We start from the raw sequence: 25,966 nt of genomic DNA, 5'->3' as shown, positions 1-25,966 counted from the left end.
GAGCTGAAGTCAACTACAAACGAGCCTTCTCTATTGGCCTGAGATGGAAATTCTATTTTATAAATTGTGGGTTCTCTTATATACTGTATATCATTGCATAGTATGTTCAGTGTACAGCATATTCTGCAATGTTTTGCATCACTAAAACTTACAAATTGGGTTGTGGCTGCCTCCCCTAATAGCTTGTGGCTTGAAATACCAGGAATGTGCTTATTAAAGTATCTTTGAACAGGGCCAGCCATGGACGTTTTGCCACCAGAGGAAATACAGGAAATGCTGCCCTGTCTCCTCCTCCTCCTCCTCCGTGCACCCAACGAGCATTAGATGTCAATCAGGCAAAGGCCTGGTTAAAGAGGAACTCTTTCTGTTTATTATTATTTACTACACTTGTCCTGTAAAGGCCAAGCTAGATGTGAGGTGACATGGAGTTAATTGTGTGGATACAGTTATGTGCACTTAAATAAATTTGTAAATAGCATCCATTGGGAAGCCTCCAAGTTGTTGGGGATTGGGACGTGGGACTGCTCTCCACTGTCCAATCTATTACTTCTCTGAAGCAATTTACATTTTAAGGGAAGTCCTCATTGGTCCTAAATATCAGTTACAGATATAGTAGGTATCTAATCTCTATTTCAAAACGTCAGGGCAATCATCATTATTTCTTCAAGCCGTCCTTCTTCTAGCAGGCTTACTCTGAGGTGCTTTATTTTCCATGGCCTTACCTAGATGAATGATTCAGATATGTACATATGTGTCTAGAATAAATGTCTAGAGTTGCATGACATGGAGACGTGACTCCTTTCTAGAGAATGTATGTTAGCATTTTCTAGGGCGAGAGAGAAATCACTGTGCCGTCTTAACACTTTGTTTAACACTTTCTTTTGAAAACATTTGCATGCTTTACCATTGCATGGATATTTTACTGTTTTGTTTTGTCTTTTTCCTTTCCACTCATGCAGTCCAATGCCGGGGATGACCAGACACTGACGGTAGGCAGTCGCAAGTGTCTTTTTATATCTAGCCATTTTGATTCTAAAAGGCATAGTCTGTTTTTTTATTTTATTATATATGTGATGATATAATTGTAAAACTTAGAATTCTGGTGCTAAAGCTATTTCTGGGATTTTACTTTTCCATTTTATATGCATTTTTTTGGAAGAAGGGTGCATATATAGAGGGATTGCATCCAGCTAAGCTTTATTCAAGTTTTATTCACAGTTGGCCTGTTGAAATTAATGGTCCTTAGTCAGGCATGCTCCTTAATTTCAATAGGTCTACTGTCAAGTATGACTTAAGACTGGATACAAGTCAGAGTCTGCCATTTTTCTGCTGAGACATTCACCAAAACTGGGAAGCCAACAGCCCCCCTTCTTCTCTCCCTCCAGGAGCCAGTGTCTCAAATGGAACACGACCCAGGGACCTCAGTAGCCTGGGCACGCAATTAGCAGAGCTTATCCACGCAGAGTTAGCAGAGAAGACAAAGCAGATGAGAGGCATCTTGTATTTCCATAAGCAGTTTTATTTACAGCATCTTAGAACACTTGGAAGAGAGAGAGAGAGCAGTGCTCCTCCTCCTATACTCCTACAGCAAACTCACTCATAAAGCGGAAATTCATAGACATGTGACACACTATCTCAGCAACATGTCTAACCCTTAAGGTATAATGCTTAAGGTGGAACTGAATTTACCAACATTTTCCTTGGCCTTAGTCACCAAGCCACATATTGTAGTTGCTTGCCCCTTTCCTTGCAGTTTTGCAGCCCACGAGAAACCAAGGTGTAGAAGCTGTCTGGCCCAGTTTAGGAGAAGAACTTCATTTTCATTGGCTAACTGGCAGCCAAGGATATATTTCCCTTTCTTTTGATAACTAACTCTCTTCAAATGCCTGTTCTTTCATTTGTGTCACCTCAGTGGATACGGTTTGGTGAATGTGTTTGCCAAGGTCATGCGTAGCTCCTCTCTCAGGGCTCATGTGCCTAACCAAACCCCCCTGCTTATCAAAGAACTGCCCTGCAAGGTCTTTTTTCCCCTTTTTTCCCTTTTCACCAACTGCGCATATATCTTACAGTCATACATATTTCCAGAGTTATAATTCCACCTACAAAGCTACACTGAGTCAGATGAATTAATTGCATATGAATATGGAAATCATGTTAATAACTTCATTGCTTTACCATAGGTCTGGCTCACATGTCACTTTAAAGCGCAGTTGAAATAAAACTATCACACTGTTCCAAAGTTCCAGTTTTCCTCCTTTTGCTGCACCCAAAAGGAATCAAACCAGAGACTGGCCAAAGTACACATGCAAACCCTTCAAGTGTCCCATTTTTCCAGGGACAATCTCAGAAATACAGAAGCCGCCCCAGTTTCTGATTTGATCCCGGAATGTCCCCGTTGTCCTTTTTTACTCCCCTCCACAAATGCCCACTCCTGCCACAAACCAGTAAGTAAGGGGGGAAGAATTACCTTGTTCTTGTTTTAGACCAATTTGGAGCCTTCATTTTGCCTAGTATTTCTGCTGTGGGCTGGAAGACACCCATTCTTCCTCGACTACAACTAACTTGTCATTTGCTCTTAAGATACTGGTGTTTATGAGGCTTATACAATGTGACCCAGGGACTGAAAACCTAGCTTTATGTGAAGTATTGAAGACTGTATGATCGTATTTCTTTTTAATGGTATTTATTAAGTTTTCCATTTTAACAATCCAATAAAACCACATCAAAACATTCCAAATTATAATACAATTTAAAAAAGCCAAACAATCACGCCAAATTATATATCTTTGGGTGACTTCTCATGCTCTGAAGTTCGGGGAGTGATGATCTAATATTGCACTGCATTCCTTAATTAGTCCAAATAGTCCCGATAAACATTTCCAATGTTGATCCTTCATTTATTTTTAACAGCCTCTGAATTCGTTTAGCAAGCGGGTTAGTACTGACTGTACGATCTTGTTGTGTTATCTGATTATTTCCCTAAAATATGAAGAAGAAAAAACCCTGCTTTATATACGTAGTAGAGAGGAGTCACAGTGTTGTAGTACATGAAGTAAATTTACTTTCCAAACAGGATTCAAATAGTTTTCCCGCCTCTTTCCCCCTTTAGACCAAGCCCCGTCTCCAGCGTGGTGGGAGCTCCGCATCTCTGCACAACAGTCTAATGAGGAACAGCATTTTCCAGCTTATGATTCACACTCTTGATCCACTTGCCGAAGGTATCACTTCAATGTCTTTTATTTCTTCTGCTGCTTTTCTTTCCCTCTTGTTAATTTTATTTAAAATTACCTTCGGAGGCTAATGCCTCTTTTCTCCTGTTCTCTGCGGGTGCAGTTGACAAATGGGTGCTTTCTTTCCATCTCAGTACGGCTTGCACACATGCAAAAACCTCCCATGCACAAACATTGGTTTAAAATCAGTCTTTTAATCAAGGCCCTGCTGAAATGATTCCTCTCCCTTCAGATAAAATAGACGAATGTAGACACAGCCCTGTTTGTGTGTGTGTGTGTGTGTGTGTGTGTGTGTGTGTGTGTGTGTGTTCTTAAGTCGTGGCTTTAGCTTTTCATACAGAAGATGTCTTCCGAAATAATGCTTGCATTTGCAAGGCTAAAATTTCTCCAAAAATAAGTAATCGTACATTAGCAAGTTATGAGAATATTCTCAAAATTTGCTTATTCAAGTGATTGCAAAATTTAAATTGCTCAGTATTCGAAGCACAAGGAATTTGGGTTTCACTTGAAAACATTTTAATTACATTTTTTAAAAATGTGAACACTCCACATCTCTTTGAAATGAAGATGTTGTTGTTTTTATTTTTTTATTTTTAACCAAATGATGTAACGTTCACCAGTCTTAAAGGAAAAGCTGCTACTCTTTCATTCCTTACGTTCTAAGCATTACCAAGTCTCTGCTCATTACCAAGTACATGTGCCTGAAAATATTGTGATTGGGACTTTCTTGACTGTATAAAGCTTTGCAACTGCCACTGGAACATAGCTGCCAAGTACCCCGTTTTCCCCGGGAAACCCCCGTTTTTACTTACCTTTTCCCGGTGGGCCCCCGTATCACTTTGTCTCCCGTTTTTCTCCGTTATTTTCTCCTGCCGGCCTTTTTTTTCTTTCTAATTTGCCCTTCTATGGGCACCAAAAATGGCCGCCGCCGGCTTCAAAAGTCGCATCCACGCATGTCCGGAAGTGCTTAGATGCGACTTCCGGTGTCGGCAGCGGCCATTTTTGGTGCCCATAGATGGGCGGAGCAACACCGGAAGTTGCGTTGACGCACTTCCGGTCATGCGTAGAAGCGACTTTTGAAGCCAGCGGTGGCCATTTTGGGTGCCCATAGAAGGGCAAAGCGACACCGGAAGTTACTTCGTCGCAACTCCCGGTGTCACACGGCTGCCGGTCCCGGATTCTGCAGTCCGGGACTTGGAAGGTAAGCACTGGAAGCTTTGCAGCGGCTCAGTTAGAATTAACTTTGCCAGTAATAATCTGTCTGGACTGTAAAGGTTAGCTTTAAAAAATTCATATCTTTTGTCATCTTACTAAAAGAAGCAAACAAACCCCAAGACACCCAACCAAATTGTATAATTTGCCTCCTTTTATATTACATTGTTTTCTCCTTCAAAGCATAGCTCTGCGTCTGTCTTGAATTATCTGCCCTAAGCAGCTGCTGTGTAGCTTTTCAGAACCATTTTTTAAAAAAAAAACATAACACAGTGTTGAAGGAGGTTTACTTCTCCTCTCCTGTAACAAAAGTATTTAGATGGATATTCCAGAAATCCAGCATCAGCGGTCATTTATTCGTGGGCCATGACCAGCAATTACCTTATGCCTTACCCTAAATTTGCACCTGCGAAAGCACCGCCATCTTTGAAAAGTCTTCTTAAAAGGTCGAGAAAAAAAGCATGGGGAGACAAGAGAAGGGGGGAAGCTGGATCAAAATTAATATTCAGTCTGCATTATAAGCCAAGAACAGAAGTGCGTGTATTCAAAAATTGGGTCTGATCTTAAAATGTTATTTTAGCAAAACTAAATCCTGCAGGTGATGCGGTCATCTAGTTGTGAGATGATGACAATGGCGATTGAGACTAAAGTTATCAAGGCGCTGCATAAAGATATATATTTTTAAGTACAGTTCCTTCCCACGAGCTTACGATCTAGTACAGGCATCCCCAAACTTCGTCCCTCCAGATGTTTTGGACTACAATTCCCATCTTCCCCGACCACTGGTCCTGTTAACTAGGGATCATGGGAGTTGTAGGCCAAAACATCTGGAGGGCCGCAGTTTGGGGCTGCCTGGTCTAGTAGATACGATACAAAAGGAAAGAAGGGTTGGGAGTTCAAAGAGGGGGAGCAGACTGGTACCGCTAATGTTATACGTGTTGAACCATCAGGGGGGATGGCCACTGAGGGAGATGATATTGGGAGAGGAGGAGCCAAATGGGCAACCCCAGGGAATCAGCCATTCCATCTCCCATTTGCAGGCTCTGCTGCAGCCAGACAGAATAAAGATGTCACCCAAATCCCTGGAAGGACCTATAGACTTTTGTAGTGCAATAGTATCACAGACTCCATTCGTCTGAATCAAACGGACTTCTTCTAAGCCTCCCTGGGAACAGAGTGTTGCAGAGCAGCCTGAAAATACTATCTGAGTGCTGCTGCTCTACTGCAGCCACCCAACAAGGTGGATTGAGGTGGTTTTACCCTTACTGAAGAAAAAGCACAATGCCAGTGAAATGCCTCAAGTTGTGTTTGGGGCCCCCATAAAGCCTTGCGTTGCTCTGTTATTCTTTTTCTGTACTCTTCCTTGTCTATGTCTCTGCATTTCACCGCTCTAGGTCAATGCTGGGGTTTGTAGCAAGTCAGCTGGGGAGCATGGAAAAGCTTTGGATCTTGTTGCCCACCCCACCCCCATGATAGCAGAGCAGCGGAAAATTGCTTTAAAAATTAAAATCTCCATTTAACTTCGCTTTTTAAATCATCCTCTGCTTGACAAAAAAAATACTCTGGAACTCTTTAGTGCTCCGAAGGCAGTAAGGACAGCCTGACCTTGCAATCCCAAATGGATTATGATCCATAATACAAACAAATGCAGGAAAGGATAAGCTTGCTGGTGTGAAGGTACATAAAAAAAAACATGCACAAGCAACACTGCATACCTTATGTGCCTGTTAATTTCATCCACTTCTGCCAAAAGAGGAAAAAGTTTGGTGTTTTTTTAAAAAAGATTCTCATTAAGGGTGAATGAGAAACACAGAATTTCATTGTATACAGAACAATTTAGAACCTGAATCACAAATCAAAGCAGACACACCACAAAGTGGCCCAGAAACAGATCTGATTTTATTTTTTTAAAAAAATCAGAGATGCATATCCAGGATGAATCTTGAGACATGTGCAAACCTCTAGTGAATACTGTTAATAATTAGTAATAATAAATGTATGGCAAGAGTAGACATATGCTGCTAAACGGGACACTATACAAATTTCACAATACAAAATGTGTTTCAAATTTTAAAGACATTGATATGCCACTGCTTTTTCATCTATTGTACTAATAATAGCATTAACTTAGGACATTTATTAAGGATTAAAGTATTCCTCAGGCCATTAAGTTATCCTGGGTAATTGTTTGTCTTCTGGGAACCTAAGCATTCATAAAGTGCTTTAGGGTGCTCAAAACGCTTCGCATACATTAAATTGTACAAAAAAAGGGAGGCAATTATCTCCATATTACAGATACAGAGAGAGGGACTGAGAGATAATGGCTTGCTTAAGAAAATGAGCGTTATTTGTATCTAACTCACCCTTCACTACTGCATTTACAGGCAGCTGACATCTTATGACTATAAACAAACATAATAAAATAATGACACTAGATAAAAACTACAACAGTCTGTTCTTAAACCGAATCTGTTCTTAAACCTTAAACCTAGGCACACTTTCCCTAATGAGGGCTCCCGCCGCCAATGCCCTTCCACCATTCGGTTTCCGTTTTTAGACCAAAGTAAAGTTTGCAGACCGGAACACTACTTTCGGGTTTGCGGAGTTTGTAAACTGAATTGTTCATAAACAGGGCTGTTCTTAAACCGAGGTACCACTGTATGTTTAGGGCATTCAGGAATGCTGCGGTTTGTCCTGGATCTTAGGCAAGTCAACTGAAAAATCGCATTTCCCTAAAAACTCAAGAACTTCCTGGTTTTTTTTTACTTTTTGAAGTAAATGCCACGTACCTGTAAGTTCTGAGCAGTGGCATAGCAAGCAAGAAACTGTCATTCTTAAATTGACTATACATTTTAGCCAGTACAGGGATGCACAGGTAAGATACATTTCATTTTTATCAGGAAACAAAATACTCTACTTATTAGCAATTAAGGTTGGAAAATAATCACAGTTATCTTAGATCTAAACATAAGAGAGAAAGATCAAGTGTTGTGGAAACGTGCCTGAACCCAGACCATTTTTAGAAGAGAACATGCGATCGAAAGTATTGACTGAGAGCGAAATAATGGACCATTGCTGCTATAATTGCTTTCTAAGTGCTTCCATCAAAGCAGGGAGAATAACATCTGAAATTCTATTGTTAGGTCTCTGCAAAGCTTCAGTTTTGGTAGTCGGTGATAAATGCTCAGAAATGGAATTACCAAAGGAGGACTAGAACAAAAGGATGGGCTGGGGATCACAGTGTTTCTAAAGAATTTGCCTTAATTTGTCATTATTTTGCGCCCCTACTTATCTCATGAATAATTAAAGAAGTCATTTTGAACAATTAACACCCCCAGGTATTAAAATCAGCTCATCTTTCCAGTTCAGAATGGAACTTTCCCTTTGAACTTGGCGAGTTCCAACACTGTTTCCATGGCTGATTGCATCTTACCGTCTATAATCTGAGCTTTACTGCATTGGTGCTACAAGATATTCCACTTTGAGAAGGCTTTTCCTTCTGTTTGTCGAAGGGGTGAGGAAGCTCCCTGACTCATATGTTTTCTTTGAAACATATGCTCAGCAACAACAGTGTGACTGTAATATGCATTTCTGAAGCATTCCTCTTTTATTTATAAGTTTTCAGTTTTACAGTTACATCATTTCCCATTCTTATAGAGCAGTTCTTTTTGACTTCCCACCCAGCATTCCATGACAGTTCTTTTTGCATCTTGCTTAGCTGCATATACATTAATTCCTTCACCTTATTTTCCACATGCATTACCAACTGTTGTTCGCAATGTATCCCCTACCTGGAATTTATAGGTAAAGGTAAAGGGACCCCTGACCATTAGGTCCAGTCGTGACCGACTCTGGGGTTGCATGCTCATCTCGCATTATTGGTCGAGGGAGCCGGCGTACAGCTTCCAGGTCATGTGGCCAGCATGACAAAGCTGCTTCTGGCGAACCAGAGCAGCACACAGAAACGCCGTTTACCTTCCCGCTGTATCTACTTGCACTTTGATGTGCTTTCGAACTGCTAGGTTGGCAGGAGCTGGGACCAAGCAACGGGAGCTCACCCCGTCACAGGGATTTGAACCGCCGACCTTCTGATCAGCAAGCCCTAGGCTCAGTGGTTAACCACAGCGCCACCTGCGTCCCACCTGGAATTTATATTTGAGGTCAAATTTTGGTAAATATTCTGCTAGACCCTCCCACCTGCTCCTCCTCTGTCATCTTGATTTCTTACTTTAGATGCCATGCTTGTAAGCTGTGCAGACCTTGCATTTTTGAAGTATTCCTATGAAACTATTGAACTCTGAAAAAGAACTAGAAACAAAGAGAGGCTTTGGCATATAAAATTTATATTGTCTGCTGCAAGCAGAGGCAGTGGTAGGCTCCCAAAGATATTTGGAATTGCCTACAATTCCTTCTTCAAGCCTCTCTTTATTCTGGGTTTGATACTTGGTTGAAGGCACTGGTGTTTTTTTAAGGGGCTGGAAATGAGCAATTAGTGATGATTACCATCAGGGTGGATTTGATTTAAATCACTAGTCAGTAAGACTTGATTTAAATCTTCTTCTTTTTACAGCAAGGCTCATTCTTGCTGGTATAATCTTAATATTTATAACCAGATGGAGGTTTCATTTTTGGAATAATAAATTTTCAGAGTAGTTTTTACACTTACATCAAAATTACTGCTTTGGTTATGCTATTAGAAATACATTGGCAGGTAATTATGAAATTATTGTGAGGTTTAATAAGTGAACAACTTTTCTGCTGTACTTTATTGGAAGGAGAAAAACAATCATTTCCTTTCTAACAATTTAAACAATTTATTTAACTGAAACAATAATATTATAGCATTTGTATCCATGTTTGTTAACTGATGTGGTTAAACGATTTTTTTAAATAATAATAAAAAAGACCTTAGACTGAGTTTTAGCATACATGAAAAACTTTAAACAAATCCTTATTTCCTTGATTAATAGCCTTTGGACTATAATGTAACTTAAATAGAAAACTATCTTTAGAAAGATTTTTCCTCCAAAAGCATTTTATTTTAAAAATCCGATTTAAATTTTAAAAAATTGGATATATATTTTAAAATCATTGATTTTTATCCACCCTGATTACCATACATGAGACTCTGGCCCCGGCAGCTTGTAAACCTGATGGCAAGATGCTGAAGTGGCTGGCAAGAGGAGGAGGAAGAGTAGCTCAAAGTCAGTGGCCCGAGAAAGGGAATCGTGTGGGAATAGGAAAAGAGATGCACAGTACATTATGTTGTCATGCACGCATCACCTGGGCGGTAGCTTGTACAAGGACATCACTCATGTCACAATCAATCAATCAATCAGCTTTATTTGCATAGCTGACAGCCATAGCAACAGAATACACGCAATATACAATTAAAAACAACATGGATAAAAGGATCAGTCATGAATTTAAATCTGTCCGGCCTACTGCCCCATGTCCTACGGGACCCTCATAAAAGTGTGTGGTCCAGACTAGTGCACCAAAAACTCATTTCCTGCGGACTCCATCCACATCAGCTCCTTATGATGGGCCTTAGCAATGCAAAAAGGCTAACTGGACAGCGCCTCAAGGACCTTGAGCAACAGAACAATCTGGCCATCGCAAAGAAATCCTGCCCTTGGTTTTTCCTTCTTTCCCCCCTCCCAGCTGGAACCCCTGTCACGCTATCTGTACAAATTAACCATCTCTAAATTCAGACGTGCTTTTACGTTAGCCAGATTGGATGTGCTGCCCTCTGCTGTATTCGAGGGCAGATTTCAAAAGTTTCCCGCGGAAAACCAACTCTGCCCCTGTGGAATCGGCAACACGGAAACAGTGGCTCACATCCTTCTGTCATGTCCCCTCTATAAAGACTTGCGGCTCGATCTCATTACACCACTGCTCATAACTATCCCAGGCCGCCCAATTGAGGCCATGTTGTTCTTTCGTCTATCACAGGGGTGGCCACCTCCCAAGAGACTCTGATCTACTCACAGAGTTAAAAACTGGGAGTAATCTACCCCCTTTTGGGGGGTTCGGGTCAAAGCTGTTGAGTTTTTTTAAGACAGGGAAGCCCTGTTTTTTGGGGTTTAGGTCAAACTTGTTGAGCTTCTTTTAGGAGGGAGGGAGGCCCATTTTTGTTTAGGGCTTCAGGTCATAGTTCAGCTTTTTTTTAGGGAGGAGGAAAATTTTGGGTGAGCTTTTTTTAGGTGTGCCAGTGATCTAGCAGTGATCTACCACAGACATCCAGTGATCTACTGGTAGATCACAATCTACCTGTTGGACGTGCCTATCAGATCAAAATGACCTGAGAACAACACAAGTTGCCGCACCATGGGGGCATTACTGCAGCAATATGGAACTTGATCGGGGGGTGAGGATGGTTCTTAGGTAATTTCTGTAGTCCTATGATTGCTTCGAGCAGCATCTGATGAATTGATGTAGACTGGATCTATCAATGCCTGCCTGCTACTCAGGATAGCTGCATCAAAGTTCCATGGCCAGTGCCAGAACAGTGGTATCTTGGTTCTCGAACTTAATCCGTTCCAGAAGTCCGTTCCAAAACCAAAGCGTTCCAAAACCAAGGAGCGAGTTCCCATAGAAAGTAATGCAAAATGGATTGATCCGTTCCAGACTTTTAAAAGAAACCCCTAAAACAGCCATTTAACATGAATTTTACTATGTAATGAGACCATTGATCTATAAAATGAAAGCAGTAATCCATGTACTGTGCTATAGACAGTATTGTAGATGATAAATGTTTAAATTAATTTTCTTTCTTAGCTGCACTGAGGATAGTCACTGTTTGGATGGGGGTGGGGCTTTTATCCATTTCTGCAGTCGCACAATCAATCAGTCAGTAGCTGAACTGGGTCCCACACAGTCACAAAAAACAAATTAACCGAAAAAGCCTCAAAAACAAAAGCACCAAACTTAATCCATTCTGGAAATCCATTCATAGCTGCCAAGTTCTCCCCTTTTTTAAGGGAAATCCCCTTAGGCTGAATAGGCTTCCTTGCAAGAAAAGGGAAAACTTGGCAGCTATGAATCCGTTTGACTTCTGAAATGTTTGAAAACCAAGTCACAGCTTCCGACTGGTGCAGGCGCCCCAGAAACAAATTAACCGACAGCCACATCGGACATTCGGCTTCTGAAAATCGAATGTCCTTCCGAGTTTTCGGCATTTGAAAAACCAAGGTACCACTGTATATTTCTGAGTGTCAGATGCGGGAATCAACTGTTAAGGGGTGGGCCATCACTGTTTTGTCCTGCTTGTTAACTTCTAGACTGCTGGCTCTTCCTGGGTCCAGCAAGGCAGATGTTTTCTCAAGTCTTTGCACTGTCCTGCATTCTCAGTCTGCAGCTCGTTAATGATGGATTATGGTATTAACGAAGGTACACAGAAATGTTATGGAAGGGCAGTCTTGTAAGCAGGATGATCATGCAATTGTTTCCCTTCCCTTCCACCATGGAGCTCAACAGGCCTAGAAATCAGGCTAAAGTGTCTGGGAGGCGGTTGGGGGGATGGATGGCGGCTAACAGATTGAGGTTGAATCCTGACAAGACAGAAGTACTGTTTTGGGGGGACAGTCTGCGGGCAGGTGTGGAGGACTCCCTGGTCCTGAATGGGGTAACTGTGCCTCTGAAGGACCAGGTGCACAGCCTGGGAGTCATTTTGGACCATGGAGGTGCAGGTCAATTCTGTGTCCTGGGCAGCTGTTTATCAGCTCCATCTGGTATGCAGGATGAGACCCTACCTGTCTCATGAGAGTGGTGCATGCTCTGGTTATCTCCCGCTAGGACTACTGCAATGCGCTCTCCATGGGGCTACCTTTGAAGGTGACCCGGAAACTACAACTAATCCAGAATGCGGCAGCTAGACTGGTGACTGGGAGTGGCCACTGAGACCACATAACACCGGTCCTGAAAGACCTACATTGGCTCCCAGTACGTTTCCGAGCACAATTCAAAGTGTTGGTGCTGACCTTTAAAGCCCTAAATGGCCTCGGTCCAGTATACCTGAAGGAGCGTCTCCACCCCCATCGTTCTGCCCATACTGACTTCCAGCGCCGAGGGCCTTCTGATGGTTCCCTTGCTGCGAGAAGCCAAGTTACAGGGAACCAGGCAGTGGGCCTTCTCGGTAGTGGCACCTGCCCTGTGGAACGCCCTCCCACCAGATGTCAAAGAGAAAAACAGCTACCAGATTTTTAGAAGACATCTGAAGGCAGCCCTGTTTAGGGAAGCTTTTAATGTTTAATAGTTTATTGCATTTTAATGTTCTGTTGGAAGCTGCTCAGAGTGGCTGGGGAAACCCAGCCAGATGGGCGGGGTATAAATATATTATTATTATTATTATTATTATTATTATTATTATTATTATTATTTCAGAAAATAGTGTAATTTTGAGCCTGTAATTAAATTCTTGCAGCCCATTTATACATGCCTACTCAGAAGTAAATGCTGTTGATTTCAGGAATGGGTTTAGGATTGCAGCCTGAAAAGTGCCCAAATCATATTTTCTATTATAAACTTTAAAAATGAAAATAATAAGTAAAAGAATACAATAAAAACTGAGAATCACAAATAGAACAAGAATAAAAACAAAATAAAGTATTTTTTTTAAAAAATATAGCACATAAAAAGCCACAATCTAAATTGAATCATTAAAAGCCTTACATGGCTCGGGAGCTCAATCCCTCTCCCCATAGGAACCAACCCAGACTCTCTATGCTTCTCCCCCCCCCCAAGGTTTGGAGGGTTAAAACACGAGAAGGGGCCTTCTCTGTGGTGGCTTCCAGTCTGTGGAATGCTTTCCCCGGAGAGGCTTGCCTGGCACCATCATTACATATCTTTAGGCTCCAGGTGAAGACATTCCTCTTTATCCAGGCCTTCAGCCGTTAAGTATCTATGGCCTGTTAAATGGGGAGGGTGGGCTGTTATTGCGATTATTTTATTATTATGCTGTGTATTATCATGTTTTTTTATTATTATGCTGTGTAAATTATGTTCTTAATTTTATACACTGCCCTGCGATTTTTGGATAAAAGGTGGCATGACATTTTAAACAAATTAATAAAAATTCTTATCTAACATTTTCAGCTGGCTTCAATCGTATCCCAATAAACATTAAATAGGCTTTCACAGGGACATGTTCCTTGGCATCTTGCAGACTATTGATGCTAAATAAATATTAAATTGTGGCGTAAAATTGCAGTTTACAAAAGAAGATTCTCAGAAGGTGAAACTTAAGACATAACCCTGGAAGAGAGAATGGAATTTCCAGTGACAACCCAACAGCGTTTTGTGCTCAAACCAACCTAGCCAAGATGCTTACATTGACTACAGAAGCAATTTTCATAAATACGTCTCATTTTGACCAGCTATGCTTCCCTACTCTGCAGAAAGATTATTGCTGTGAATTTTATTAAGAATGTGTGAAAGCATGTTGATTTCCTTGAGTGTCTGCTGCTTCCTTATCTCTGTGTCTTTTACTATGATGTTGTAGAGCTTGGATCATATGGAAAGCTAAAATATTATGACACAATGACTGAAGAAGGTAAGAAATATTTTGGAATTTTTGTCTCAGCATTTTTTAATACTCTTTTTTAAAAAAAACTACTGTGGTTCTTCTTCTTCTTCTTCTTGGTTTTTTTTCAGTTCCTCTTTGCATGATTTCACTGACATAGTGTAATGTGCTACCATACTTCTTAAGATTTTTATCAACTCGCATTTGCTGTTTCTTTTTTATTGTCATACAGCAAATCAGTTTTCCTTTAACACAGCACACAGAACTTGGTTCTTCATGCAAGCCCAAACATGTCCACAGCAGGCCCTACTGAATTCAGTGGGACCTACTCCAATCTAAGTGTGTAAAAAGACTGCCGTCTAAATGTGCCTCGATTTATTAACGCAAGACCCAATGAGACTTATTAATCACACTTCTCATTTCGGATATAGCAAGGCTAGAAGATGACCTTTTGGTTTTGCAAACACCTACGTGCAAATTGTTCGCAGCTTCATCAAAATATTTGGTTAATTGATGTGAGTGTTTTCATCGAGGATAGGTGATGTTGTGCAATCCAATCCACATTTACAATTGAGATATAGTTTACATCGGTGCAGCCATTTATAAAGTGTAAGCTATGCCAATTAGCAGTTTGCTCAATCTTGTCAGCACACGCAGTCCTTATCCAAATTTTTTCCCCCTTGTTAAATAAATTTTTTATTAGTTTTGCATAATAATAAAAAAACCTACACAACATATTCTTCCCTTCTTCCATCCCACCCTCCACAAGCCCCCTCCTGCCACAAGAGAGCTCCATGAATGGTGGTCAGTCGAAGGATCCATTTTATAATTGGGTTTCTCCCTGCCCCCCTCCCTCTCCCCAGAAACCTCCCCCTGCCACCAAGAGGCTCTAGAGTGAGAAGGAGAGATACAGGCAGGTGTCCACCCAACTATATGTCTAAACATACCTTTACAAAAAAGAGACAGACCAAAAAGAAAAAAGAAAAAAAAGTTCTTTTATCCAAAGTTTTTGATGGATGAATGAGAGACGGGTGATGCTACTAGTCTCCTCCCCATGGCTGAACCAAAGGTGGAACTGCACTGAGAGTTCTTGTGTTTTCCTTGCAAGGCTAATGCAGGGAGGGGGCAATTGCAAGGAAGAATCCATGGAAGGAAGGGAGGCGCTTAGCTCTTCCCTCTCTCACTAATTTGGTGCTCAATGGATCTCGGAACGGGAAGTAACATTGGCATTTTGCCACAAACTATGTCCGTTGGTGGTGGAAGGCTAGGTAGCAAAAATGTTTTGAAAAGTTTTGTGCTTAGCTGCTGTGCCTTGATAATCTTCCACAACTATAAAAATAATTCTGTATAAAGCCTTTTAAAGAGCAGTTGCAGATCTATACCTGGACATATCCACCTTAAATTAGTTCCATGTCCATGGATAACTGACGAACTTGAAAGAACTTGCTACCCCGCAGTTCTCAGAAATGCATGACTCTTGCTCTTCCGCATTTGCATGCAGCGAATTGCATTGGCCTTCTTGGCTTTTGTGGGCTCCAAAGTTTTGCCCCGGTGATATTGTTGTTCGGACATTGGTTTGCAGCTCTAAAGGTATATCGGATGGCGGAAGCAAAGACAAATTCTCCTTGCAGCTCGTGACTCCCAAGCTCTTAGGGTTCCTGTAGCACTGGAAAAGTCTGTTGTATGAATGGGGCTGGCTTTTCAAATGCTTCTGGACTTCAACTCCCAACAGACCCAGTCAGCATGGCCAGTGGTGGTGGGATTCTAGATTAACAATGCCAGGTTCCCCTCCCTTGCTCTATTGAATGTCATGCGAAGTGGCTGAAACGAGCACTTTCCACACATTATGGCCCTGGAAGTCAGTGCAACCACTGACTTTGTTGGGGGGGGGCAGGAACAACTGCCTGTTTGTGAGTCCCTCTGGCTGCAAAAGGAACAGGTGTGATCTTGCAATATGACCCGGCCAATAGGACCAGATTGTGAATATGCTTTTTTCTGTTTGTGTGCCTCTACTGATGACTTCATAATCGATCTTGTGAGGGACAGGGGATATCGCGAAGTCCCTCCCCTCCTGAGTTCAAGCCCGTCCCCGAGCAAAGGGGAAAGCAGGGAGAGTTCCGATTCCAGTGGGGAAGCAGGAAGTCGTGTCCGAGGCTCAGGCAAGGTAGAGGAGCCAGGGTCCCAGGTGGGACAGGAAGGGGCAAGCAAGGGGGGAAGACCCATCCCCCCAACTCCAGAATTACGCAGGAAGAGGAGGGGCAAGAGGATGGGTCTGCCAAAGCTTTTGTGTTGGAGAAAGACGCGCCAAAAGCCATTAGGAGGTTCTGAAACCGACTGACCACATCACTCCGTGTAAATAGCAATGACTTGAGCACTGTAAATACGCAGCACCAATAAAAGAATAAAATGCAGAGCTGCGTGGCGTCGTTACTCTGAAGTAGTCCACTCCGGCCACCGTGACAGCAACCTCCTAATCATTTTTTGGGCTACTTTGGAGTTGCCGGGATGAGCGTGTCAGAGGCGGAGAAGTGGCGGCAGATCGCGGAGCAAGCCCAGCTAGAACTGCAGCAGCTGTCGCTGCAGGCGCAGGGAGAATTGAAGGCAGCTAAAGAGGAGACTAAGAAGGTCCAGGACGACCGGCTACAACTTGCGGAACAGGTGAGAGAGCTTCAGGAAAAAGAGCAGCAATTAAGGGCGGTGGCGGTAGACCTCCAAAACAAGCTGGATGCAGAGAAAAACAAGGCGGGAGGGGCACCCCAAGTCCAAGTGCTGCCAGGAAGGAGAGCTGGGACCCTAGTTAGCAAGTTCAATGGAGACCCGAAGGAATTTCAAGGCTTTGAGACTGAGATTGTGTATGCTCTTGAGCTGCACCACGATGAGTTCCCTGATGATGAGCACAGAGTAGCGTTTATTGTGGAGCACCTTACCGGGGCAGCCAGGGAGTGGCTAAGACCGTTAATTGCAACAAGGAATCCTTGCATGAAGAATGTCAAACTATTTCTAGAAGGTTTGAAAACGATGTATTCGTCCGATAGTCATATGGACCAGACTAAGGAGGAACTTCATAATTTACGCCAAGGAAATATGACAGTTCGCGCGTATTGGGCGAAATTCACCATGCTGGTGCACAGATTGGGGTGGGAACTGGGGTCCCCCCCAATGCAAGCGGCGTTCTACTTGGGGTTGCATGAGGAGGTGAAGGATGAGCTCTCGAGAGGTCCAAAGCCCAGTGATATGGATCAGCTGAGCAAAGCGGCTCTGGCGGTGGGGGTGAGACAGGAATCCCGGTGGAGCGACAAACAAGCAACGCGCGCAAAGCGGGCTTGGTTCCCACGGTCGCAGGAGAAACCACTCCCCCAACAACCCTTTCAAGCCAAGCCTGGGGCCAGCCAGGACCAGGAACCCATGCAGATTGATAGCGCGCGCGCGCGGGCTCTTCAAACCCCAGCGGCGCCAAGACGCAAGGAGGGAAAGGGCGGGAATTGCTTTCTCTGCAACTCCCCCCAGCATCTCGTCAGAGACTGCCCACATCGCAGGGAGTGGCAAGGAAGGGCGGGAACGGTGGTGCCCTCCCCCACTGACGCAGCACCACAGCAGGGAAACGGGAAAGCCTGGCTGCAGGAGACAAGGGGCAGCAGCCAGGCACAGTCAGCAGACAACAGCCCCAGCCCACCCACCCGCACAGAGAGGAGCAGAGCCAGCCCACCCCTCCCAGAGCAGGAGTGGTTCTAGAAGTCACGCTAACGCTCCCTAATGGCTATCCCCTGACAGTCCTTGCCTTAATTGACAGTGGTGCCTCAGCGAACTTCTTCTCGAGAAACTTTGCAGAAGAGCACCAGATCCAGCTTCTGCAGCTGGATTTTCCCCTTCACGTGGCAACCATTGACGGCAGAGAGCTGCTGGGGGGGGGCCATCACTCATCAAACCCCCCCCATGAGAATGACGGTGGGAAGGCACTCAGAGACACTGGCATTCAACGTCACCACCATCTCAGACCCCCCCATCGTCTTGGGCATGAGCTGGCTGGCGCGCCACGACCCCTCCATCAGTTGGCACCAGAGATGCATCACTTTTGGATCGGACTTTTGCCTGGAACATTGCATGCAGCACCAACCAGGGGAGGGGCCTCCGATAGCCACGGTGGCCACCATGCACGTCAAAGGGGGTGAGGCGATACCCAAGCCGTACTGGGACCTGCAGGAGGTCTTCAGCGAAGCGGAGTCCGACCACCTACCCCCACACAGGCCTTTTGACTGCCAGATCAACCTGGTGCCAGGGGCAACTATACCCCCAGCCAAGCTGTACGCCATGTCAGACCAGGAACTGGAGGATCTGCGCGCTTTCATCGACAAGAACCTCAAGCGGGGGTTCATCAGAGAAAGCAAGGCAGCAGGGGGCAGCCCGGTCTTCTGGGTGGACAAGAAAGACACGCAACAGCGCCGCCTGGTGGTGGATTTTAGACGGCTGAATTCGGTGACAGAGCCAGTGGCTTTCCCCATGCCCAGAGTGGATGATCTCCTGACAGCAGCACGCAGGGGCAAGATTTTCACCAAGCTAGACCTGAGGGGGGCGTACAACTTGATCAGGATCCGGGAAGGCGATGAGTGGAAGACCACGATGTTCACGCCTCTCGGCTCTTTTGAATATCTGGTGATGCCCTTCGGTTTGCAAGGGGGCTCAGCATGCTTCCAGGCCTTCATGCACCACGTCCTGGGGTCCCTCCTCTTCAAGAACTGCCTGGTCTTTCTGGATGACATCCTTATCTATTCCAATGACCCAGTGCAGCATGTGAAAGATGTCAGGGAAGTGTTGCAGCGCCTGAAGGAGAACCACCTGTATGTGAAGCTGGAGAAGTGCAAGTTTCACACCAAGGAGGTGGACTTCCTGGGCTACAAGCTGTCAGACAAGGGGCTGGCGATGGACAAGGACAAGGTGCAGGCCATCCTGGACTGGCACAGCCCCAGGACGCGCAAAGATGCCCAACGCCTACTAGGCTTCGCCAACTTCTACAGGAAGTTCATCAAGAACTTCTCTCGCGTTACGGCTCCCATCACTGACTGCCTGAGAGGCAAGCAGAAGTTCAGGTGGACACCAGAGGCGCAAGCAGCGTTCGAAAGCCTCAAGAGGGTGTTCGCCTCGGGCCAGAACCTGTTCCACGTGGTCCAGGACGCGCCCCTACGCATTGAGACAGATGCTTCTGAGAAAGCTGTGGGCGCCATTTTGTTGCAACTGGACACCAACAGGGAGTGGAGACCCTGTGCCTTCTTCTCCAGGAAGTTGACACAGCCCGAGCGCAACTACACCGTGTTTGACAAAGAACTTCTTGCGATCCACGCTGCGTTCAAACATTGGAGACACTTCCTGGTGGGCGCCAAGCACCCCATCCAGGTGTGCACAGACCACAAGAACCTGGAGTTCTGGAGAACTGCCAGGGTGCTCAACCAGCGGCAGATACGGTGGGCAGAGTTCTTCTCGAACTTCAACTTCTCCATACACTACATCCCGGGAGAGCAGAACGTCAGGGCGGATGCCCTCTCCCGCAAGCCAGAGTACATGGAGGAGGAGGAGCCACCAGCCCCAAGGCACATTTTCCCCCCGTCGGCATGGTCCTGCGGAGCAGCAGTGGTGAGCGAGGCAGAACTCACAGCACTGACGGCAGCGGATGACTTTGCCAACCGCATCTTCAGAGAACTGAGAGGGGGGAGGGAGCAGGCAAAAGACTTTGCAGAACGCAGAGGGCTGCTTTTCTACAAGGGGGCACTGTACCTGCCCACCACCCAGCTCAGACGTACGGTCCTCAAACAGATGCACGACAACCCAACGGCGGGGCATTTTGGAAGGGACAAGACCACTCACCTAGTCATGAGACACTTCTGGTGGCCAGGGGTGAGGGAAGATGTTCGAGACTATGTACGGGGCTGTGACACCTGCCAGCGGGCAAAGGTGGTCAGAGCAGCGCCACCAGGGTTGCTGGAGCCCTTAGCCACGCCACACAGGCCGTGGGAAGTGCTGTCCATGGACTTCATCACAGATCTGCCTTCTTCCCGGGGTAAGACCGCAGTGTTGGTGGTGGTGGACCTCATGTCCAAAATGTGCCACTTTATACCGTGTGCCAGGGCAGTCTCTGCAGAAGAGACAGCCAAACTGTTTGTTGATCACGTTTTCAGACTGCATGGATTACCTTTAAGGGTTATTTCGGATCGTGGCCGCCAATTTGTTTCCAGGTTCTGGCGGCGGCTCATGAACCTCCTGCAGGTGGAGGTCAGCTTGTCGACGGCTAGACACCCGCAGACCAACGGACAAGCGGAGAGGGTCAACGCCATTCTGCAGCAGTACCTGAGATGCTACGTCAGCCAGAGGCAAACGGACTGGGTGGATCGCCTGCCACTAGCAGAATTTGCCTACAACAATGCAGTGCACGTCTCCACAGGGGTGTCGCCCTTTAAGGCCAATTACGGGCGCGACCTCAGATCTTTCCCAGAGAGGGAGGGGGAGGAGGAGGAGGAGGGCCCACAGGCTGAGGATTGGGCAGAGGAACTGGAGACGGTGCACCAGCAGCTCAGAGAACACTTGGAGAGGGCCAAGGAAGCGTACAAAAAGGGGGCAGATCGCCACAGGCGACTAGGGGAGGTCATCAGGGTGGGGGACAAGGTGTGGTTGTCCTCGGAGGGCCTTCCCACCAGAGGGAGGTGCAAAAAGCTGGCACCCAAAAGGCTGGGCCCCTTCACGGTCACGCAACAGGTCAACCCGGTGGCATACAGGCTGGCACTGCCAGAGGACATGAGGGTGCATCCAGTGTTTCATAGATCGCTGCTGTCGCCGTACAGGGAAAGCAGCAGGCTCCGAGACAGCGAACAAACCCCCGAGGGAGGGGGGGAGAGGGAAGGCAGGGAGCAACTCAATGAGGCCACGGCCATCCTGGATTCAAGGTGGGGGGTGGGGGGACTGGAGTACCTCATGGCATGGGAGGATGCTCCACCGTCCCAGAATGAATGGGTCCCAGCCACTCAGATACAGGAGGAATTCTTGGTGGAAGAATTTCACGCCCTCTTTCCCCACAGACCCAAGCCCTGGCACATGGAAAGGGAGGGGGAGGAGGAGGAGGCACGGGAGAGCAGCTCACCATGGCGCTGGGAAGCGGAGTTTGAGGAACCAGAGGATGAGGTATGGGTGTCACCGAGATCCACCCAGTCAGAGGAAGGAGCAGATTGGCAGAACGTTTTTACCCCCACCAGCTCTGACGCCACGGACTTTTTGGGATTCCCGTCCGCCCAGGCGGAAGGGGGGGGCTCGCAGGACTGGGGGGAGGTATTCACACCAACGGGCTCGGAGAGCACTGAGTTCTTAGGCTTCCAGTCGTCACCGACACATGGGGGGGGCCTGGGGAGGGGTGAAGGAGAGCTTGGGAGGGGGGTGGATGTGAGGGACAGGGGATATCGCGAAGTCCCTCCCCTCCTGAGTTCAAGCCCGTCCCCGAGCAAAGGGGAAAGCAGGGAGAGTTCCGATTCCAGTGGGGAAGCAGGAAGTCGTGTCCGAGGCTCAGGCAAGGTAGAGGAGCCAGGGTCCCAGGTGGGACAGGAAGGGGCAAGCAAGGGGGGAAGACCCATCCCCCCAACTCCAGAATTACGCAGGAAGAGGAGGGGCAAGAGGATGGGTCTGCCAAAGCTTTTGTGTTGGAGAAAGACGCGCCAAAAGCCATTAGGAGGTTCTGAAACCGACTGACCACATCACTCCGTGTAAATAGCAATGACTTGAGCACTGTAAATACGCAGCACCAATAAAAGAATAAAATGCAGAGCTGCGTGGCGTCGTTACTCTGAAGTAGTCCACTCCGGCCACCGTGACAGATCTGTATCCATTTTTCTATTCATATGCAGATCTGTACTCTTTACCATGTGAGATTTTGTACCTATTATTTTAGATTTGCGTTTTCCACTGCATTAGAATGAGCTAACTGATGAACAGGTGACATCTCATTAATTGGTTCTTCCTTTCTCTTTGTAACCGCTCTTTATATAGTCTGGCTTTTTGTTTCTTGAAGCTAACTATTCTCCACCCATTGATCTCGCTATTACATTATGTTGTATTAAATGTTCCTGTTTTCAAGCTGTGCCGTGTGTGCCAAGTCCATTCCTCTGTGTCAAACCAGTACCAACTTTAAAATACATAAATCGGACACTGCAAACATCAAATAACAAAAATGCTTCTGGGTGGATGAATCTTGCAGCTGGAGAGACGAATTTTATTGGTGTCCATCAATTGCCATCTTTATCTTTTATTTGATTACATGATTATATCCAAGCTTTATGCCTTCATAGATAACCATCTATGTTCCTAGTCCCAGTTTTCGTTGTTTCTCTGCATCCAGCCGTCATCTGCTCTCCAAAAGCCTTTCAGAAAACCACAAAGGTTACATTTTTAGAAACTAATCTGATCTCAGTAAGGTCTTTTTTTTTTAAGGGCGAAAACCATTGTTGTCTGCATCTCAGAAACATAATGAAAAGGGAAATATAAAAGTACCGTATTTTGCTTCCACCACTTCCCCACAAATATTCAGTATTTCCCGCTGCCTACTGCATACCATTATATTTGAGCTATATCCTGAAATCACTCCACTACTAATTGAAAAGCAATTATTAAGAGATGAATACCAGAAGTACGTGTTGCGGGCCAATGCCAGTTATAGCTGGAGACACAATCATGAGCTCTCCCCCCCCCGCCCCGCCCCCCAAGCAAAGGAGTTGAATACAGTTGTAAAAACAGGTTGCTGCTTAGGGTACAAACATTATTTTTTTTACTTTCACCTCTCCTACGTAGGCTTTTCATGGTTTAGCCAATATGCAAAGCTTGTTTGTCCAAAGACAACAGCAGAGCAAAATAAATATGTATATCCATCATGGGAAGTATCCTGGTTTGTGCAAAAGACAGGTCCTTGTTTTCAGATAAAATGAGAAACTGGTTTGCTGCAAACTATGGGCTGTGTTACTACGTTAAAATTAAATCAGACGCTGGTCCGTGGTGTTTGCTCAGCCAGTTCCTGCTGACTGTTCATTCTCAAAATGGAGAAGGTACCGTATATTGAAGCATAATTACAAATGCCACAGAGTTAGGCCTTCGAGTTGCATAAAGGTCTTCCTGGGTTAAAGTATTTTATTGATTGATTGACAACTAAATAGCATATAAATTGTTGGCTGCATCTTATTGTTTGTGTTTTAGTGTTTCATATGTGTCTTAAAACTGTTGTACACTGCCTTGAGATTCTCAGAGGTAACAGAAACATTTGAATTAATTATCCCCCTTGCGGTACAACACCCCTATCTGTTCCAGAGGGTTGGGGACCCTCTGGAAAAGATTTTGGGGTTGGCGGGTGGGCTATAGTGGGAGGAGAGGAGCAGGAAGACCCATTGCTGAAGTCTGTTGTGCAGTTAGACAGATATCATTGGTATTCACCCCTATATTTACTCAGTGGGCTCTAGCTTGAGAATGATTGGACGACTGCAATGCGCTCTCTGTGGGGCTACCTTTGAAGGTGACCTGGAAACTGCAATTAATCCAGAACGCGGCAGCTAGACTAGTGACTGGGAGCGGCCGCCGGGACCACATAACACCGGTCCTGAGAGATCTACACTGACTCCCAGTACGTTTCCGAGCACAATTCAAAGTGTTGGTACTGACCTTTAAAGCCCTAAACGGCCTCAGCCCAGTGTACCTGAAGGAGCGTCTCCACCCCCATCATTCAGCCCGGACACTGAGATCCAGTACCGAGGGCCTTCTGGCAGTTCCCTCATTGCGAGAAGTGAGGTTACAGGGAACCAGACAGAGGGCCTTCTCGGTAGTGGCATCCGCCCTGTGGAACGCCCTCCCAGCAGATGTCAAGGCAATAAGCAACTATTTTACTTTTAGAAAACAACTGAAGGCGGCCCTGTTTAGGGAAGTTTTTAATGTTTGATGCTGTACTGTTTTTAATATTCGGTTGGAAGCCGCCCAGAGTGACTGGGGAAACCCAGCCAGATGGGCAGGGTATAAATAATAAATTTATTATTATTATTATTATTATTATTATTATTATTATTATTATTATAAATTATTATTATTATTATTTGCCACAATTAAGGCATTAGTCTCTGGGCTGCCACAGGCATCTTAGGCTGCAATCCATTTAATTTAGTGAGATCTAGTGTAAACTTGCATAGGACTGAGCTGTTTTCTCTTCTGGAATTTTTCTCCTAGGAATGGGAAAAAAGGCAAAGCATAGCAGTCATCCTGTTAATAAAAGTTGGTGTTAATTCTGACAGGTTCCTTCATTTAGCGTTAATTGAAACCAAATCCATGTGCCCCCTTGCTCCAAGGTGCTGTCTCTCAGCCTTGCAGGAGCTTCTGATGATACAAATACACAAACAGTACTAAGCCACCATTTTGCAGCTATTCAAGTTGGAAGATAAATGTTCAGCTTGCTTTCACGGTGCAAGAAGCTGAGGCAGTCACAGGAATCTTCCACCTCCGATAGCTGTGCTTTAACAAATGTGTTTTTTCTTTCTTTCAGGAAAGTTCAAAGAAAGGGCATCTATTCTTCATAAGATGGCCAAAAAGTGTCAGGTGGAGGATGGTGAAAAACGGAACGGAAGTGTTAATCATGCCGGTAGGCAAAAAAATAATAATCTTTAATTATTTCACATATTTGCAGATATGTGAATAAAAATGCTATGGAGTACTTTACTCAAGAAAATACCGCATTTTAAAAAAAATTGAGGTAATGCCTATATATTTATAGTACAGTGGTACCTCTGCTTACGAAAAAGGCCAATGCAATTCACTGCATGCGTTCCGAACGCACATTCGTAAGTCGAAAAAAATTGTAAGTCGAATCCCATAGGAATGCATTGGGAGAAAAAAATCGTAAGTCGAAGCAACCCTATCTAAAAATTCGTAAGTAGAAAAAATCCTATCTAAACTGCTTCCAAGATGGCGGACGGAGCTCCATTCATAAGTAGAAACATTCGTAAGTAGAGTTATTCGTAAGTAGAGGTACCACTGTATAGCCTAATTGCAAAATAGCATGTACTTTTTGTGTTGCAAAGAAACCTGCATCTGTTCTGCACATCATGGATGGGTCTGGCGTTCTCATCTGTCTTCCAGTGCAGATATACTTCCCTGTGTGAAGCTTCTTGGTATATGTGGTGCAACTGTTTCCACCAAGTTGAAAGCAGAAGTGAAGAACAAGCTTTCCTTCTGCAACATCTATTTTATCATGCTTGATTTTATTTAAGCTTAGGTCAGCAGTGGGGAACAGCAGCCCACCGGCCTAATTAGGCTCAGCGAGCCATTTCCCAACCCAGGCCCACCTGCCCACGTGATCTGTGATGCAGTGACAGTGAGCCCCTTTGACGGTATCACCTGACATCATACTAGAATCAGCTGACCGATGAGAGCTGGGCAGTCCCTCTCATCTGTGAAGTTCCCCTCCCTTGGCTTAGATAATCCTCTGTGATCACACAGGCTAAGGGTGGTCAACAAGTTGGCTCATTTGCAACCCACCAGTTGATATACGTTTGTGTCCCGCCCGCCCCCGTCCCCCAATTAAGGGATAGCCCCGCATCCCTCATCCACATTCTTCTAGAGACTGGCTAGGAGTCCGAGAATATACTGCAGAATAAGCGGTGCCCTTTATGGCTTCCTCCTTCACCTGTTCACGAGTCTTTGAACTGTGGAGCGCGTGAATAGCACCCGTCAGCTCTAGCAGAACGGGCACTAAGAGAATCCCAAAGCACTGCAAATTCTTCCTCTCTTGCAACACAAATGCTTTTGTATGGGCAAAGAGGAGCAAATCACAGAGCTTCGCTCTGCCAGTTTCATCTCCTGAGCAGTTCCGCCTGAGATCCTGGCAGTTGGCTGTGTCTGTAAGAGGCAGATGCACAATAAGAGCTAATTCGCTCTGGGTGAGCAGCTGTGTGAACAAGGCTTAGGTGATTAATTAATAGACTTGATAATGGAGTAAAAAAGG

At 45.2% G+C, this 25,966-nt stretch overlaps 1 protein-coding gene across 1 annotated transcript in view; it reads left to right on the top strand.

Annotated features, from left to right (window-relative positions):
- SLC24A2 (solute carrier family 24 member 2) overlaps positions 1–25,966 on the top strand; it is a 104,265-nt gene that overhangs the window by 57,894 nt on the left and 20,405 nt on the right. The window contains exons 3-4 of the mRNA XM_088658827.1: positions 3,110–3,218; positions 24,509–24,604. Of these exons, the coding sequence (XP_088514953.1) occupies positions 3,110–3,218; positions 24,509–24,604 (205 nt within the window). The remainder of the gene's footprint in view (positions 1–3,109; positions 3,219–24,508; positions 24,605–25,966) is intronic.

Source organism: Zootoca vivipara, chromosome 15, assembly GCF_965207765.1.
Source record: "Zootoca vivipara chromosome 15, rZooViv2.hap1.1, whole genome shotgun sequence".
NCBI classification, from domain to species: Eukaryota; Metazoa; Chordata; class Lepidosauria; order Squamata; family Lacertidae; genus Zootoca; species Zootoca vivipara.
Note: the sequence above shows the minus strand (reverse complement) of the source record. Positions and strands in the feature narration are given on the sequence as shown.